Source organism: Equus przewalskii, chromosome 18 (assembly GCF_037783145.1).
Source record: "Equus przewalskii isolate Varuska chromosome 18, EquPr2, whole genome shotgun sequence".
In the NCBI taxonomy this organism is placed as follows: domain Eukaryota; kingdom Metazoa; phylum Chordata; class Mammalia; order Perissodactyla; family Equidae; genus Equus; species Equus przewalskii.
The window spans coordinates 31687594-31706348 of record NC_091848.1 but is presented as its reverse complement, the minus strand read 5'-3'; the positions used below and the strand labels follow the sequence as shown (position 1 = coordinate 31706348).

At 44.4% G+C, this 18755-nt stretch overlaps 1 protein-coding gene across 2 annotated transcripts in view; it reads left to right on the top strand.

Annotated features, from left to right (window-relative positions):
* The first annotated feature begins 9401 nt into the window (after nucleotides 1-9401).
* The window catches only part of MB21D2 (Mab-21 domain containing 2), a 108742-nt gene continuing 99388 nt past the window's right edge, over nucleotides 9402-18755 (top strand). The window contains exon 1 of one of the 2 annotated variants that reach the window (XM_008534970.2): nucleotides 9402-11124. In XM_008534970.2, the coding sequence (XP_008533192.1) occupies nucleotides 10914-11124 (211 nt within the window). In that variant the 5' untranslated portion in view covers nucleotides 9402-10913. Of the gene's footprint in view, nucleotides 11125-11214; nucleotides 12257-18755 lie in introns of those variants that run through there. The other variant, XM_070582535.1, reaches the window with a different exon arrangement.

The window sequence follows — 18755 nt, the reverse complement described above, 5'->3', positions numbered from 1 at the left end:
GTTGCACTCTCCCCACATGACAACGCTTTCTTTAACAATCAGGGCACACCTGCAGCTTTACCCACCCAGCTTTGTGGTGTGGTCAAGCCCTGGAAGACACAGATGCCTCACCCTGCTGACACAGACCGAGGCACCCCACAGGTGGCCAACTGGAGCCTGACCCATCTGGAAGTGACTTTCGACTTTTCATCCTTTTCAAGTTCCAATCCCAAGTGAGGAAGGCTTCTTTTCTATCTGCCGTGGACTTGCCTTAGGTACTTTTCTGAGCCCTTGCCTCTGCCTTGGTGACTGTCTCTAAGTCTGCCCCTCTTTTTAGGGGAGACTCTGCTCTTCATCCAAAGGGATGTGACCTTATCCTGAGGATAGAGTGAATCACAATAAACTAAACCTTGTTACAATACATTAACACCCGCTCTTGGAGGAGAAATTTTATTTAACAAAGACCATTAGTGAGCTAACACAATTACCATTTATCTTCTCCTTCTCCAAGATGCTCCACATCTATCTCTCCACACTTGCTCTTCTGAAATAAACACAGACACCTCCTAGACACACACCTACACTGGTTTCTCACGTGCTGTGGAGGGTTGAACCCTGCCCTCCAAAACGTGATCTAAATCTAAAGCATTAAGTAATTGTGAAGTAATATTGGGTTCTAAGCCTTAGACACTTTCTAGATTCCCCCCACTTGGAAATAATAGAAGAACATTACTACAAGACAAATATTCAGCCATGCACCAAGGAAGCTGAACTCTGATCCCCCTTGAGCGTTCCACACATCTGTGAACATCCACTCCTCGGTGATGTCCATTTATTTAATACCTCTGATCGATAACCTCATTTCTCCCCAGTCTCCCTTTTACTGGCCTGTTTGATAGATTTAATTAAAGCAATGCACTTTATGAGGATGTGTAACCAGGCACTTGATAATGTCACTTCCTGGTTTCAGTTCCAACTTTCCCTTCATAAAGTGGAAAGTAGGAGGGACAATTTACTTCTGCTCAATTCACAGCGATGTGAAGCTGAATGAACACTTGTTTGGAAAGTGTCTGGAATCCTCTAATTCCTATAATTAACTTTTTAAAATGTTACATTAACCTCAAAGCCAGGCACGTTGTTTGGAGTGCTATAAAACCACCAATTTTGGCACCAAACTTATGGCTGGTTATTTCTTTAGTAGAAAACATGAATTCCTATTAGGCAAAAAGACGAGTTTAAAGCAGGAAGGGAGGCTGGCAGAAGAGTGAGGCACGGGCCACATCTATTTAACAGTGACTTGCTAAACCAATAGCTATTCCTTGAAATGAAGGAGGGGCTTGGGGCACGGAAACAAGAGGGCTGAGGGGAATTGTAATGAATGGAGTATACAAAGCACACAAATGTGACATCTTTCTCAGAGATAGTTAAACTGAAACAACCACAATAAAAGCATAGTCTCCTTTCTCAGGGACGGTAAAACTCAGTTTTGAAGAGTCAATAGTATCCTAGCGTCTGAAAGAAAATGGCATTGATTTGCGTAGGAAGGTTTCCTGTGTGACTTTGGAGGAGTCTCTTGACCTCCCTGTTTCATCTGCAAACGTTTTAATATCTTTGGAATGAGTACTTGAACAAGCACTGAGTAAGCACTGGCTAACAAAAGAAGTTTTGATGAATGCTCTATATTTTCAGCCCAACTGAACCACTCAATGTTTCTATAGACATCACGCATTCTACTGACTCCACACTTTCGCTTGTGCCACTTCTTCCACCAGGAATGCCATCCTCCTGTTTTCCTTGTTCTAATTTTACCCATTCTCCAAAGACAAGGTCAACTGTCTTTTGTGTTTTCAGCTTTTCCTGATCTTTTTACCCAGAAGCACTGTTTCTTTTCCAAACCCTCGGCTCTTGTTCTCTACCTCTATTATGGATTTGTAAGGCTTCATATTTTTATGTATTTATTTAAGTAAATGATGTATGCCCTTCCTTTAGAGGGCAGGGACTATGCATTATTTATCTCAGAACTTGGCATGTGATAAGCACTTAATAAATGTTCATTGGGTAGATTGTGTGATGGTCAGCTTTATACGTCAACCTGGCCAGGCAATAGTACCTCGTTATTTAATGAAACAGTCATCTAGGTGTTGCTGAGAGAGTATTTTGTAGATATACTTAACATCTATAATCAGTTGACTTTAAGTAAAGGAGATTACCCCCAATAATGCAGTTAATTGAAAGATCTTAAGAACAAAACATGGAATTTTCCAGAAGAAATTCGACCTCAAGACTGTAGCATCAACTCCTGCTTGAGTTTCCAGTCTGCCAGTCTGCCCTAAAGATTTTGGACTTGCCTGCTCTACAGATTTGGGGCTTGTCAGCCCTCACAATAGGATGAGCCAACTCCTTGAAATGAATCTCTTTATATATGTGTACACTATTGGTTCTGTTTCTCTGGAGAACCCTGATTGACAGAGATGGAGAGGTTAATTGTAACACAATATGTCCAGTTTATCATTTAGATTCAGTGATGTACTTGAACTATAAGCTGCAGGAGAACACGAATTTTTGCCTTGTTCACTGCTGTATCCCCAGTGCCTAGAACAGTGCCTGACACATAAACAGAAGTTCAATAAATATTTGTTGAATGATTGAAGGAATAAAAAATACAGCCTTATGGACACTAGCTCTTTTGGCTACTTACCAGGTTTGAACTTGCCCTCACATGCTTTGGCTCTTGTGTCACCACGTGTGGCAAAAAATGTCCCAGCCCTGCCTGCGTGTGTGTTCTGTGTGGTCCCATAGGCAAGTCACTTCCATTCTCTGCACCTCATCGCCTTCATCTGTAGGATTAAGATTTTGATCTGGTAGAATTCTGAACCCCCTCCTACCCTTCTTTGACAGCTATGGGTTGTGTGCATGGCTATAATATCCATAATCTTGCCTCTATTTTTATCATCATACACACTTGAAAATTATTTATTGCATGACGATTGTAATTTCTTTCATTACTAATCACGCTATCATCAATTACTACCTGAGATTTATAAAGTTGCTCTTTTCCAAAGTACTTAAAGAAAGCTTCAGCCTAGATTTCTAGGACCAGACTTCTTCCATATCTCGGTTGTAAAGTCGTAAAAAGACTCCTTAAGGCTTTTTGCCAGAACCGCAATTCCTTGACCCCAAGTGCTTTATAAGCTGACTGTAAAGGCCCAGATATACACTCATCCTGCACCAGGGCTTCAGAACATCAAAACCTTGCATCTAATTTTAGGGCCAGGAAATGATTTTATAAGTGTGTTGCAGCCTCTTGTAAATGCTTCCTGGGGTACTTTCTTTGTTTCCTCTCATCCTGTGGGGAGGAGGATTTCTGGAGTCTGAACACACCTGCTGGGCCCCGGCTGGGCCCTAAGAACCCAGAGGCCATAGATCCATGCCCCAGGGCCAAGCTGCTGAGTGAATTTCAGCAGCAGGCTTTGCTTTTTCCGCCACCAGCAGAGAATAAGAGGCTATTAGCCACGAGATGCCAAGGAGGGGGTCTTAATGCACTCACAGATTCCCCTCTCTTGATTTCAGGGTAATTCTTTTAGAGCTGAAATTCTAAAACAAAAATTCTTAGGATGTCCTACTATGGAATGTCAAGCTGTGCAAGGCCAGACTGGAGAAAATAAACAAATAAACAAAATGTGTTAAGAAACTGTACCGAGCACAAGATTGCTTTATTTGTCTTTTCGTGTCAGCGTTACAGTCTCAGAATGCCATGCCTGGATGACACATTATTCTATCCATTTACACTTGAGGAAAAGGAGTTTCAGAGGAGAGGATTTTCTCTGATTGTGGAACTCACTAATGGCAAAAGCCAGACTAGAAGCAATCTCCTGACTTCCAGCCCACTGCTTTGATCTGAATTTATTTATTCGTAATGTATATCTATATGCACCCTCCTCCCCACCCCCCAAAAACATTCTGAGGCAAATGACAATAAAGTGCACATATTCATGTCCCCAGGGGAGTTTAAACAGACTTGAATCATCAGAAATTGAATAGAGTAAGGGGGCTGTGGGCTTTTTTCTTTTCTTTCTTTCCTCCTTTCTTTTCTATATTTCTTTCCTTCCTATTTTTTTTCTTTTGTTTTCCCACTAGACTATGTAGAAACATTGGGGAATTTAAAAGGTTTGAGGATTTTTTTTTTCCCGCTTAGAAACTACTAACAGAGAAAGCAGAATTAGCAGGCATGGTCCAGAAAGCATATTTCTAGTTGTGTGTGATAATGTTGTCAGAGCTGACGAAACGTCAGCATTTTCCTCAAATGCCCTCTCTCTAGGTTTTGCAACTTGGAATTCAAAATGAGCTTTGGACCACAACTCAACACACCAGGTCTCGGAGCAGGGGAAACAACTCCTTCTATTCATGCACTGCGCTGAGAATAGTTGGGGGGGAAATAGGCCATTTTTCCAAATAACCTTGTTACACTGCAGGGTTTAGAGGATCATATTTTGACAAGCTTTGGAAAATAAAATGGGCATCACTCCCATTTCCTGGTCAGTTTTATAGGCCTGCCCAGAGAGCCAGCTTCTCTCATTATAAAATGAGTGTGTAAAGAAATGTATTAAAGAAAATATCTTTCTTTTGTTTTTCTTGAGAGCTTCTCTGAATGCGGATTTGGGTGTGAGACGTGTGTGATGTCTGTGGCACATTTCTATACCACAGAACTTCTTAGTATGGGGTGGAATGAAATAGACTGCTAGAATTGGACAGGAGGAAAGTCAGAAACAATGACATATGTATATATTTTAAGCCTAGAAAAAAGACACAATCCTTGATCTTGAGCCCTTATGTGAAAATGGATATAAAACACCTTGTGTTTAGAGTGCAGAACATAGTTCTGTTGTGAGGTGGATCTTTGTAGAAACTAGTTCTCAGCTATTACATTAACTGACAAAGAATCATGGAGTCGGAGCTGCTCAGAGCTGAAAGGCAGCTCAGGGGTCACAGTCTAAGCTCCTTACAAACTCAGGAACCTCCTCTAGCGTGACCCTGACAGATGGGTAACACGGCTCTGAACACCTCCCATGATGAGGAGTTTACTAATTCATAAGGCAGCATATTCTGTGCAGAGTGGCTCTCATTGTTAGAAAACGCTTCTGTATCCCGAGCCGAAGGCTGTATTTCTGTAACAGCCATCGACCTCTCCTGGTTCCATCCTCTACAGCAACCCAGAAAAAACATAAATTAATTACCCCTGTGACAGCCCTTTATTTAAGTGCTCATGGCAAGACAGACCAAACATCTCCACCCTTCACTGACAAGGTGTTGCGTTCCACCCTTGGCACGTAACCCAGCACCCAAGGTAATACAAGACAGGACATGAATTGGTGTAGAGCTGGCCTTTTGGCAAGTTCAAGGGCTAGAAGGGGATGGACAGTGTCAAGAGACTGGTAAGAGAGGCCCCACAGTTCCCTAGAATAGTTGATGAGGTTATGGTATTCATATACGAAGAGGATTTCCAGGGCAATTAATCAGTTGCTTTTTCTTGCCTGATGTGTAGAGGTCAAGTAGACTGGGTGTCCCTAAAAGAAAGAGAATTGGGCAATTTGGAGTTAATTTTTTAAAAGTTATTTTGTTATTAAATTTATCAAGCAAATGCCCTGAGCTCAGATTTTAAGGCAGAGAGAAGAGGAACAAAAGGCTTTGTTCGCCATGATGGATTGAGCTTTGGGATCAGACTGTACATGTGAAATGCTAGGTGAAGTGAAAAGCTCTCTAAAACGTAAGAGATCGTTGGTGTTTTTCTGGATTCTCAATGATTGCTAACAATAGAGTCAAGGAGGTTTGATAGAAAGAACCTGGGTCCTAAATCAAACGACCTGAATTTGGGGCCGGAGCCAGCCACCTGGTTCATTCCTTTACTCTTTCATTTATCAAACATTTCTTGAACACCTCCCATATGCCAGACCCAGAGATAGGCACTGGGGACACATCTGTGATCAAGATGGATGAGTCTCTGTCCACACGGAGCATACATTTTTGTGAGGAAGACAGTTATCAGTTATCAGGCAGCTACAAAGATGTATGAGAAGAGCAATGATGGCGTCAAAAGGTGAGGAGAGTCTATAAGAAACCTACACCACCGAGACGTGGGTATGCAAGAGAGTGAAGGAGCTTCAGGAAAAGCCATTTGCAGGAAGTGACATCTAAATAGAGAGCTGAAGGATGACAATGACTAGCTGGGGAGCTCACAGAAATCACCACCTCACTGAGTCCCCGTTTCTTCTCTCTCAAATTGGAACGCTCATAACAGTCCTGACTGACCTGCATTAGGGGGAGGCTGTGAGGATCCATAAGCAGATTTTGGTGGTAAACGCTTTGCTGAACTGGTAAGTGCTCTATCAATGTAAGGAATGACAATTGTTAGCAATTATCAGATATTGTTATCGCTGTTCCCGGAGTCCATTTTCCTCTTTCCACACGTACAGATTTGGCTTCCCTGAGTACAGCAGGGGCAGAGAATAAAAGGACAGATTTGGGTGGAGAGATTTACATTGTACAGTTTCTTCACAACTAGAGGTTATTAGGGTTATTAATAACCTCATAACTAATAACCTAACAACCTCAGGGTTATTAGGGCACAGGGTTGAAGGAGAGGGTGGAGCAAGGCCCCTGAACTGTGGGAATGCGTCAGAGGGGATGGGCCTTACTTGGGGTTCACCTTGTTAGAACTGAATAGACTGAGTGAAGAGGGTTATCTACACTGTTCTGGGGACCTCACTAACAGTTCAGTGGCCTAATCTCACCGGAGATGAAATTGCCCAGCATGCCCCAAGCAGGGTTGTGTGCCCCTGAATGACTTTATGAGATACCAAGGAAATTCAGCTCTAGTCCCGATGGCGGGAGAAAAAGCAGTAGCCAAGTAATTCCAAATATCAGCAATTCCTGGTTTATTGAGATTTAACTTTCAAGTGCGATGGGTGCATTTTGTCCAAGGGCTGCTCTCCTCTTTGTGTTTTATTATGATTCTGGTCAAATTGCACGGCATTTTCCATGCCCCCTCTGGTGGTCTGAAACCCAATAAATATTTGCGAAAGTTGAAGTTAGTATGAAAAATAGAAACAGCACGGTCTTTACTATTTACACAAGTTTCCTTTCTCTTTCTGTGTCTCAGTTCTTCTATCTGCAAAATGAAGGTGGTGGACAGATTTATCCCCCAAGATCTCTTCCACCACCAACATTCCACATGTCTATGATGTTTGTTTCTCTTTTCTCCTGCCTATATTTTCAAATTATAACAAGCTTGGGGCACTTTCATTTGTTAGAATTTTATGGAAAATCCAGCTGCCCAAGAAGGCCAGATCTGTAGCCTGGGCTGCTATTTAAATCTCTGTCAGACCAGAGAATCTTTGTTTAAAATTATATTTTGTTAATCCATCATGTGGATGTGGAGCTTGCTATTTTTAATGCACGCTCTGCACAGCCCAGTTATTCATGGCTGAGGGTTTGCCACAGAACTTTAGAGCTGGATTTAAAAACAAACAGCTCCAGAGATGCAAGAAGAGGGCTCCTTTCACAAGCTAATAAAATTCGCAAGTGAGAAAGTGGAGGGGCAAGTTCTGTCTCTAAGTGGGCCACCAGTTTGGACAGGCAGCGAGTTTCTTTGGTCTGTTTGATGCTGCAGGAGCAAGCGAAGAAACAGCCTACCTCAGTGCTTAGTTAGATGGTAGACTCCATTCCCCTTTCCTGAGTCATTTGTCAAAACTCTAGAAATACACACTTTTATTCTAAGACTGAGACAATCTTTAATATCTTCTAATAATTATTTTTTCTTTCTTTCTCTTCATTTTATTGTCCATCTCCCTTCCTTCTCTTAGGCCATATAACATACACGGTGGGGGGGTGGAGGGGGGAAGGCATGAAAATAGAAGCATTTAATTAAACTCAAGAAGAAATACCTACACTTATAACAACACTTAAGTGATTGTCGGGAAACCACAAATGGCTTACATTGAGATATTTGATTGTAGCAAAAATCACCTAGATGCTGACTTCCTTGACTTTGAGAGATGGTATTAATTAATTCATTCAAACATATTAATTAAGGTCATAAGATGGGCCAGGAACTGTATTAAATGCAGTGTTTACAAAGGCGAAGAGACACAGCACTTGCCCTGGAGCCACTCATTGTCTATTAGGGCCCAGAGGTTAAAAAAGTCTCCCAAGAGACCAATTCAGGAAATAAGGTTCCTGATCCTCTTTCCCTATTTTGCCAATTTGACAGGAGATATTAATACCATCTTATCAGAGTTCTATAAGAGCATATAAAAGGTATTTCATTTACTATTCAGGACATTCACTAAATACTGAAGGTCAATGATTCATAGAATTCTGATCTGGCTGATGGAAGGTGGAACAGACAACGTAGAAAAACAGAGAGACTATTCATCGACTCACTGAGAACACCCAAGGCCCAGGCTACGGCACAATGAGAACAATTCCCGCTCATCTGTTTTCTCTCTATGAATATAAGCATCACAGGCAAAGATAGAAACAAGGGAGGAACAATGCCTCCTTCAAGCCATCTTGACCTTTCTGCCTCAATTATTTCAAACTGTTTTGTGTAGATTGGAGTCTGTTGCTTGCACGGGTGAACTAGGACCACTCCGAGCCATGGAACGACCGTGCCTCAGTCGGCTCCCTCACAGATACCTGCCATTGATCAGGAGAGAAGCACTGACAGATGGGAGCAGATCGATTTGTGTTGGAGTTCCGATGACTTGCATGGCTTACACCACTGTCCAAGTAACGGTAATCCCCTCTCAGACGAGAAGTCAGGGCAGCCTAGCAGACTTGCAAAAGCCAGAGGTTTAAGTGGCAACCTCATCAGTTCACCAGCATTTATCTGGGCGTGTATCTCCCTTCTTTAATACAGACTGGGTGAGAAAACTTGTTTCAAAGAGAAGGAAACCAAAAGCAAAAGAAATTAACTGGCTATGCCAAAGGTCTTCTTCAGTCATTACTTGATTCAATAAACATTGAAGACCTTTGTGCAGGCCTAAATGCTGCGGGAAATATGAAGATGAATAAGACGTAGCCCTTCTCCTAAAGAATCTCATAGCTTGAAACTTGCATTAATAATGACAAAGCCACATCAAAATTCATCAGTGTCACACGAAAGTTTCTGCAAGGATGCAGTGTAGGTTCTAAGGAGGGAGACACTGCCACCAGCTTGGGGAAGTGTCTTAGGGAAGGCGTTCAGGAAAAGGCAGGTATGAAATTGGCTTTGGTCTGAAGTTGGGAAGGGAGTAAGGAGGAGAGAAACTGCAGGGGGATGTCAGTGGCCAGATCTGTGTTTTGTGAAGATCACTGTGGCAATGATGTGGAGAACAGGTTGGAGAAGGGAAAGAATGACGTTTATAACAACAGCAATAGTAGCAGCGAACATTTAATTAAGTACTCATTATGCCAGGCATCCACTAAGTGCTTGACCCACTTTATCTCATGTAATCCTTAAAACAACCTAGGAGACGGGAGTTATCATCATCTCCATTTTGTAGGGAAAAGCATGGCAGAGCCTAGACTAACAAAAGAGTTTGTATCCTTGGCTATGAGAAGCCAGGTAAGAAAACGAAAAGGTCCTTCTCAAACAGGGACGGTGGGATAGGAAAGACTTGGATTTTGGAGAATGAGAGATGAAGGCAAACTTTGTTTCTAAGAATAGGCCTCCTAAGTGTTTGAGCCAAAAACTTCATAAACACAAAAACACCTCTGAGATCCTATTCTGTCTAAAGGCCCACGACTTAGATGGAAGGTACCTTGTCAAGTAAGTCTAACTCCTGTGTAGGAACCGTGTCCTTTGTCTTATCACTGTCTACCCAGATTCTGGCACTCTGCCCGGCAAATAGTGCGTGCTCAAACTGTTGTTGAATGAGAGAATTTTCACCTTGTCATTCAACATTCACTGGAACCTGGGGCAATGCATTCCGTTTCCCCTCCCCCACACCCACACTTCAGTTTCCCTATCTTTACATTAGAGCAGGCTGGAGCTCATTAACTCATTATATATTAAGGTGAATATGCCATTACACAGGAAAATTACCTAGGGCAAAGGTAGGGAGAGTTTAGTGGCTAAGGGGAGTGTCTCTACCGGCCCGGGGTGGGCACTCGTTTTTTTTTTTTTTTTGATACGCTCAGTCTTATCGTTTGGCAATCTATGCAGAAAAGGGCAGAAGACTAGTTTCAAATTCCTTAAGGCAGGTTCCTTCACCATCTAAAGGCACTGGAGTTCTTGATACGGAAATGCTCCCATAGAGATGTCTTCGTCCAGGACACCGCCCTTAAAATCAGACAGAGGAAGACTCCCTTCTCCTTGAAGGTGCTTGACAAGCCTTGTCCCCAAAGCGGGTGGAGGTAGAGAAAGAATGCGCCCACACCTCGCACGTCTGCCCGAGTACAGACTGGCAAGCGGCAGAGGCGCGCAGACCTCTTGTCATTTTTTCATTTTTCTTTCCACTGGGTGCGCTGTCCCTTTAAATGGGGACGCTGGTGCTGGCTCCGTAACACGGGAGCCGGCAGCTTGTTGATTTCAGAGCTGGTGAATTTCACATTGTTTCCACTTCACTTTCCTCGCCAGGGGGGAGGCTCCGGTTGGCGCTACGACCGCTGTCGCCGCTGTCAGCGAGGGCCAGGGGAGGGCAAGGACCTGCAGCATCGGGACCGGCGTGGGGGCGCAGGCGAGGGTGTCGGGGCCATACACGCACCCTCGCTGCAGTCCAGCTCCTCCCGAAGCCGGGACGCCCGGAGCCGGGACCGCCCGCCTAGACGCCAGCCCGCCCACGGCCCGGGGCCACAGCCAGGGAACCGGCGAGGGGAGGAGGCCCAGGGGGGCGGGGTGGGGGGCGGGGGTGGGTGCTGCCGCCGCCGCGGAGCTGCTACTCGGCGCGTTTTGCATGAAGATGGCGGCTCCCACCGCCAGCAAGGCAGCCTCCCTGGGCTGTAACAACAAGCCTACGTTCCCGGAGCTGGATTTCAGGTCGGGAGCTCGGGTGGAGGAATTGAACAAACTCATCCAAGAATTCACGAAGCACGACCAGCGGGAATACGACGACCAGAGAGCGCTGGAGATTCACACAGCCAAGGATTTCATCTTTTCCATGCTGGGTAAGGAGGAAAAAGGGGGAGGTGTGTGAGTGATGGGAAGCGGGGTAAGAACCCATTCCCCCTTCTCGCGCTCTCTTTCCTTCTTGGTTTTTTTCCTGGAGCCGGGTGCCTGGGGCATAACTCATCTCTGTTCCGCCTCTTCCCTTCTTTCTCCGCCGCAAGCTGAGCTGCCTTCCCTCCTCTCCTTACTACTACTTTGCGCCGGGTCCCCTTTTTTCCCCCCGATGGCTGGCTCTTTTGTTAATTTCTCATCGGTCGGGGGCTGGTAGGTAGGTGAAGTGTTCGTAGTGAAACGTCTCACGGTTGGGGGACGTCCTTGGAAGCAGCTCGGTCCAGGTGAGACCCTTTCAATTCAGGATGTCTCCGGAGGCACGGAGCTGCGCCTTCCCAACGCCGAGTCTCGGGTCCTCTCCTGAGCTCGGGGCGCGGAGACAGCTTGGGGCTCTGGCTCCGCGCCCGAGCGACAAGTTGCTTCTCTAGTCTTGCGGCGCGGCGCTGTCACGCCGAGCCCCCGGTGGCCAAACTTGTTGGGTGTTCCCTAGTAACCCGCTAAAGTAGGCTGGGCGCCCGGTGTTCCTGCAACTTTGATTTGCAAATCCACTTCCCTTTGAAGCGTTCGGAAGCATTTCCGGTGCTTCTCTAGGGTTCTTGCTGAGCTCGGAATTCCTAATTCCCAGCTCGAAAATGACCAGGCTCAGAGCTCAGATCCCAAGGAGCGCCAGCCGCCTCCTCTTTGTGTGTCGTCCACGCGCTGGCCGAGAGAGGTGCCCTGAGTTTCGAAGCTGGGAGACGTCGGGGGATAGAAAATATGACGCCCACTCTCACCCCCAGCCCAGCACCTACAGGTCTTTAGACAGATTGTTGAATGATGTGGAAAGGAAAATAATTGAGTCAGGGAGACCGAACCCGTCCTTAGCTGTCCTGTCGTTCGGATTATTGCAACTGAGATGTAGTACGACTGTCCGCTGCTGGGAGCCTCCAACATCGATTGCGGCTGCACCAGCGCAACCCTGGCCGGCGTGCGGTACGTGGCCTGGCCGGTCACATTCCGCAGAACCGGGACTCCAGTGTGGCGCTGCCCCAAGGCATGTCTCTGTGCGCTCTACACACACATCCTCAGCCCATTTTCCAGGTAGTGGAGAATTTGATTGCAAAAGGTTTTTGAGCTTTTGCTTTCCTCCTGCCGTCTCCTTGGATTTCAGCCGGCTGTCTGTTGTTGCTGGGTCTATCGGAGAGTACCTTCTACCCTCTCAGATTTGTTCCTCCCCACAGCCCGTGTGGGGGTAATACAAACTGAATGTGTGGTCGCCGGTAGTCGTAACGCTTTGGGAAGTTGCATGAAGCGTGTTAAAACTTGGGGCTGCATTTTACTTTATGCTCCACGATCTCCCAGTGTATCCTAGATTGTGTGTGGGATTGAAAAGCTCTCTTTGAGATATGTGACCATTACTACTGAGATGGATTAAATGTGTGTTGTTGTTAACTCCCTAACCTGGTTGGGAAGCTCACAAGCTTACAAAGCTTCCAGATCTGAAAACCAGCTCAGTGATTGTCAGGAGAGTGGGGACACACAGGGAAGGGTCAGGGTAGTTATTTAAGTTGCTTAATCATGGCCTTCCTTATTGACATAAATAATGGAATTCTGCCATTGTAGTGTTACAGCCCCCACATCGATTCCAATGTCTCCTGCCCTGATCTTTCACTAGGAAAATGTACTAGGTCACCATCAGTCAGGATAGTCATGGGACAGAAAGTGGGAGGATATGGGGAGGGGTAGGTTTAAATGCCCAGTTCTTTAGGAACTTCTGTGACAACCCCACAGCTGATACACTGATTTAGCAAAGCTGTTACCCAAATATGAAGGGTGAATTATTCCAGGGTGCTTAATTTACACACGTGTTTAATGTCATATGTGGCATTGTGTTGAGAGTAAACTACATCATCTTCCATTCCTTTTACCCAGTTGACCTTGCAAGAGAAGTCTTTCTTGCCCCCTGGGAATTTGGTATTTCCACCTGCGGGAGAGAAAATTCAGGAGAGTGTCATGTAAGCCTTTTGCCCCTCTGGACCCTCCAAGGCAGATGGCGAGATGAGCTTGCCTGTGTGTGGTGCTGCATTCATTTGTGTGTCCCTTGCTTTTCTTTAATGAGGTGCTGGCTGCTCTAGACAAGTGAAGGTTTGGTGACTGCAAGAGTCCCCATGTGGATTTACTTTTTCTAAAGCGGATTTTCGCTTGGTTTAAAAAACAGAATCTCTTTTTGTGCACTTTGTTTCACTTGCCACACAGCCTTGAGTCTTTCATGAATATGCGAATGAGGTGTCTTAATGACCCTCAGCTTGTTAAGGTGGCACCAGGCCCTTATTTGTGGGACTTGTTGGGGGCAAGTCCTCTTGGCTTTGTTTTGCCTGTGTCTGAGCTGTACCTAAGAGTGTCAGCAGCTTAAAAATGTTATCCCCTCACCCAGAATGAGGTGGCAGAGGAGTTTGGTGCAAGCCTTTTTCATGGAGCTGTGGATAACACCACCCCTGTTTTCAGACAGGGCAGCTGCCACTCTCTCTCTCTAAGGTTATTAGCTTGGATGGAAGCCCCCCAGCTTCCCAGACCCTTTTTGTTTTGTCTAGTTTGGAGGCAGCTTTACCCAGAAGAGCAAAGTGATGGTAGACAGTTGTTATAATCAGTGGCCTGTCAGCACGAAGAAACTCCACTATCATATCAAAGTAGGGCTCTGTCTAGGCTGTGGGCTTGATGTAAGCAGGCTGGTGGTCACTGTGGTCATCCCCGTGGTCTCCATGGTCTGTCCTGACATTCTCTGCTTGTACAGAGATTCTGATTCCTTTGGAGGCAGGTGTTAGCTGGAATCTACATTCGCTCCATATTTCTTTACACCTTGCTCTTTTAGGAGAATGATTGCTATTATTATCTAGTTAATATCTGAGAACCCAGATTGTGTGAGAGGCTGGCAGTGCATAATAAACACTATTTATCAAAAGTCAGGGAAATTGCCAGAGTTCATTAATGTTTTAATAATATTTGGTATTTGCATAATGTCTCTGCCAGCTCTTTTGTTATCTTCATTCCCTGGCGAGGTCGGATGGAGACTGGTTGTGTCCCCATTGAACAGATGCAGAACGGGGGGGGGGGGGGTATGCAGAAGCTGTAGAAGCCAGGAAGGAAGACAAGCGGTCGCTTACCCTGCAGTTCATGTGGTCGGTACCATGGCATGGTTATTGGAGTAGGTGAAATTTACCAATTGCCTTCTCAATGCCAGAAACCTCACACAACCTTAGGAGTAATGCTTTCCCATTACACAGAGGAAGATATTGACATTTACTGGAGTTAAGAATCATTCAGGGTCCCGTGGCTAATAAATGGTAGAGATGTTGCTAAAACGCACGTGGACCTGACTCTCGGACATGTTCCTCTTCTACTTGAGACCATGAAGAATAGGTGCTTTTACTCCAGACGAGGGGCTTTGTTTAAAAAAAAATTATTGCCTCTTCTTTCAGGATTTTGTTTCTGATTTTAGCTCTAAGTATTAGGGTGATCCAAACAGAATCTGAGGGGATTTGTGGCGCAGTCAGAGTTCAAGTACTTTATTCCATAATAAAATCACTTGTTTGAATTTCTGGTTGAGAAAATGATGCTCATTATAATCAAATGTTAAAACCTGTACTTCCGATCCCAGTCTGCCTTTTCCCAGCTGGGTGGTCTTAGTGTCTTCATCTCTTAAACCTGGATAATAGCAATGCATCGTTTCAGAGTTATGTGTGAGTGTGAAGTTACTTTGTAAACTGAAAAGGAATGTATACATGATCTGATTATTTATTTAAAGAAATGGGCGTTACTAGAAAACCTAGTGAACTTAAACTGGAGTTATTTCTGCGGCTTGGTATCAGAAAGAACTCTGGAGTACAATTAGAGGCAGCCTAGGAGAATATAGACTCTGGCTAGAGAGGGCGTGATTAATTACAACACCCATTGCCATTTGTTAAGCTCATACTGTGTGCTGGCCAGTGTGCTAGCTACTTTGCATAAATCCATTAGTTCATGTAATTTTCATCCAACAGCTTTGTAAAGATAAATATCATCATACCTATATTGGCAGTGAAGTAGGTGGTATTATCCCCTTTTAAAGATGAGACACTGAGGCTCAAAGAGGTCCAGTACTTAGGCCAAGAGCGTGCGGAGTTTGAGTTTGAACCCAGTTGTGTCTGACTCGAAAACTTGTGTTCCTGCCGTCGTACTAGCAATTCATTTCCATCGTTCTTGGGTCAGACAACAGAAAGGCCCACTCCCTGGGGCGTGCTCCACTCAGGAGCCCTGCTTAGCCTGTGGGACCAGGGATGTTTTGCCCTTTGTCTGACTACCTGTATCTGAGACCTCTCTTACTTTCACACATTCAACAAATATTTGCTGAATGCCGTATGCGGGGTCCTAAAGATAAAATAGTGCTTAAAACCTGAGAAATTCATACGGGCCTGTGGAGACCCCTCCTCATCTCCTTTGCCCACCAACTCTAGAACAGTTTGCTGGCTCTTGACTCCTTTCAGGCCTGTAAATCCCACGTGGCCGCTTCAAAGGTCTGACCTTCTACTGTGGTGCTTCTGCATGTGGCTGGACCTGCCATGGTTTTAGGCACTTTCTGTGTCTTCAGAATAGGCCATTTTGAAACCCTGTCTTTCCAGTGTTTGAATGCCCCTTTTCTCTTGATGACTTCATCCAGCAATGTTTATTGAGGGGTTTTACTGTGCGTTGTTGCTTTATGGTCCTGCAAGTCTTGGTAAGTTCCTTAGAGTTCTAGTTACTATTGTGCTGTATGTGTCTAATGGGCGAGGTCGTCTCTGAAGTCTGTTCCAGCTCTGAAAACATGCATCTAGGGTAGGGAGGTCCGTCTGAACGTGTATTTTTGCTGGATTTGGTCTGGTTGGGTTTGGCTTGGTTTCAGTTCTCCCTCCAGGGTTCTGGGCAGTTGCTACCCTTTGTCCTTGACAGAAGAGCCCTAGGACTGTTGATGATCCTTGGTCCTTCCCATGATGTCCTTGTTGTGGCCCCCGCTGGCTAATGCATGGCTCTAGATTAGATTGGGGCCTTTAGTATTCACAGAAATGTTAGCTTCTCTTGTCAAACTGAGAACTTGTCATTGAATATTAGCTTTTTAGACTCTCCTGGAGCTTTTTAACCATTTGGAATCTCTGGTCCCGTTTTAGACCTATTGAATCAGAATCGCTGGAGATCCCCAGACTGGCTGCTCAGCACTCCGACGTCCTGTCCTGTGTTAGGCCTGATGTCGTGCATTCTCTGTCCAGCAGAGTTGCTCCTGCACACAATGAGCGTGGTCCCAGTTGACCTTTGAGACTAGAACCAGGTTGCTGAGCCAAATGAGCAGATATGTCTGCTGGCTCCTGGAACTGGAGTCCTTCCACGGAGAGAGAGAGACAGGGAGGCACAGTGACTGAGATGATTAGAGGTTTACTCTGCGGCAGAGGATGTCATAGAGCTTTACATCATTGTATCATTTAATCATCACCATAACCCTTTGAAGTAAAGTATAACGGGGAATGGTAGGATTGGAAAAGTCCAGGAGTTTCCTAAGTTTACCAGCAAGTAAGTGGCATAGCTGGGACTCAACTGGGGTCAGGCTGATACAAAACTCTTGCTTTTAACAAGGACATTATTCTGCTGTCAGGAGTGGGGGAGGCTAGGATTCTAGCCCTGACTCTTCCAGTTACACTGTTCTTGCTGTGTGACTTTGGGCAAGTCACTTAACAGACTCTGAGCCTTAATTTCTGAATATGTAAGTTGGCACTATTAATTAGACTACCTCATGTGTTGAGGTGCATTTAATTCTGAATCTGAAACTTTTTGTACCTATGACACTTGGCGCCCCTGCAACATCTTTTGTCTTTAGCTCAGGATGGTATTTAAGGTGAGGGCTTTGGTCGTTTTCACAAGTTACTGGGTTTTCCTGGGTTTCTCCCATGTCTACGTGTCATTAAACTTCTGTTTGCTTTTCTCCTGTTAATCTGTCTCATGTCAACTTAATTCTTAGACCAGCAAGAAGAACCTAAAAGAGTAGAGAAAAACGTCTTCCTCCCCTACAGTGCTTACACAAACCTGGGTGATCCAGCCTACTACACACCTAGGCTACTAATCTTATGGGTCCATGTTCGTATATGCAGCCCATCATTGACTGAAACATTGTTATGCAGTGCATGACTGTAATTGGAAAATGCGCAAAAAGAGGCCCAGAAGACGTTAGGAGACTTATTCAGGGTAACACACAGACCACACAGTACAAAACAGAGCTGTATTAGAACTCAGAAATGTCCTGGACACTGGGGCTGGCCCTGAGTCTTTTGTTTCTTAGAAATAATCAGCCTGGGGCTGGCCCCATGGCCTAGTGGTTAAGTTTGGCATGCTCAGCTTTGGCCGCCTGGGTTCAGTTCCTGGGCACATACCTATGACACTTGGTGGCCATGCTGTGGTGGTGACCCACATACAAAACAGAGGAAGATTGGCACAGTTGTTAGCTTAGGGCAAATCTTCCTCAACCAAAAAGAGGAACATTGGCAACAGATGTTAGCTTGGGGCAAATCTTCCTCAGCAAAAAAAAAAAAAGAAAAGAAAAAAAAAGAAAAGAAAAGAATCAGGCTAAAATAATCCTTATGTTAAAGAGACACATTTTGGGGTGGCAAATTTTGTTCCCCTTTAGTATACTCTATGGTCTTCGCACAACAATGAAATTGCCTCATGAAACACTTCTCAGAATGTATCCTGGTCATTAGGTGACATAACTATATAGAAAATACAAAGAAGAAAGTAAAATCACCCCCAAATTCTAATTACTGTTAATATTTGATTTACATTTTTTCTAGACATCTGTGTTTATACACCTGCTTACAGCCACTCATACTTACAGGCGTATAGTTTTATAGAACAATAATCATATTGGATATGTTGTTTTCTTGGTAAATTTATCAATATGCTGTCGTCTACCACACTTTTAAAAAGGAGCTATAACTGAAACCTGTGGAAAGATGTTCTCCTACCTTCTTTCATTCCAAAAAGAAGGTACTATTCTGGCACTCAGAGCACATTCTGTGACTTGATAATTGGAGGTGATGAACCTTTATTTTGGTAACTTCTGAGGGCTTTACCTGCCTTTCAGTACCATCTCCTCCATGGTTGCATGACACTACCCGTATTTCTCACTTTCTTCCTTTGCTTCGGCTGTTTTCTCCGTCAGGATTCTTAACCTTGGTCTACGGAAACAGTGGTGTGGAGTCTGTGAACTTGAATAGCAAAAAAATTACATCTTTATCTTTATTAACCTCTAACTGAAAATATAGCATTTTCTTCCATTATAAAAGTAGGTAATAAACCATTGTAGTGTTAGCGGTACCTATGTTTTTTGCTTTTGTTGCCAACAGAAATCACAGATATTTTCATTTCACATTATAGTTGTTACAGATATCTCAAAAAGTCATTTATCTCTGAAATTATGGTGGATTTTAGACTTGCTGCTAGATTTTATTTAGTGCATTAATAAAGAATCACAAATGGTACTCTATCACAAATTTACTTTTTAAATGCATTTCGTATTTTAATACTGATTTTCTATAAAGTCCCC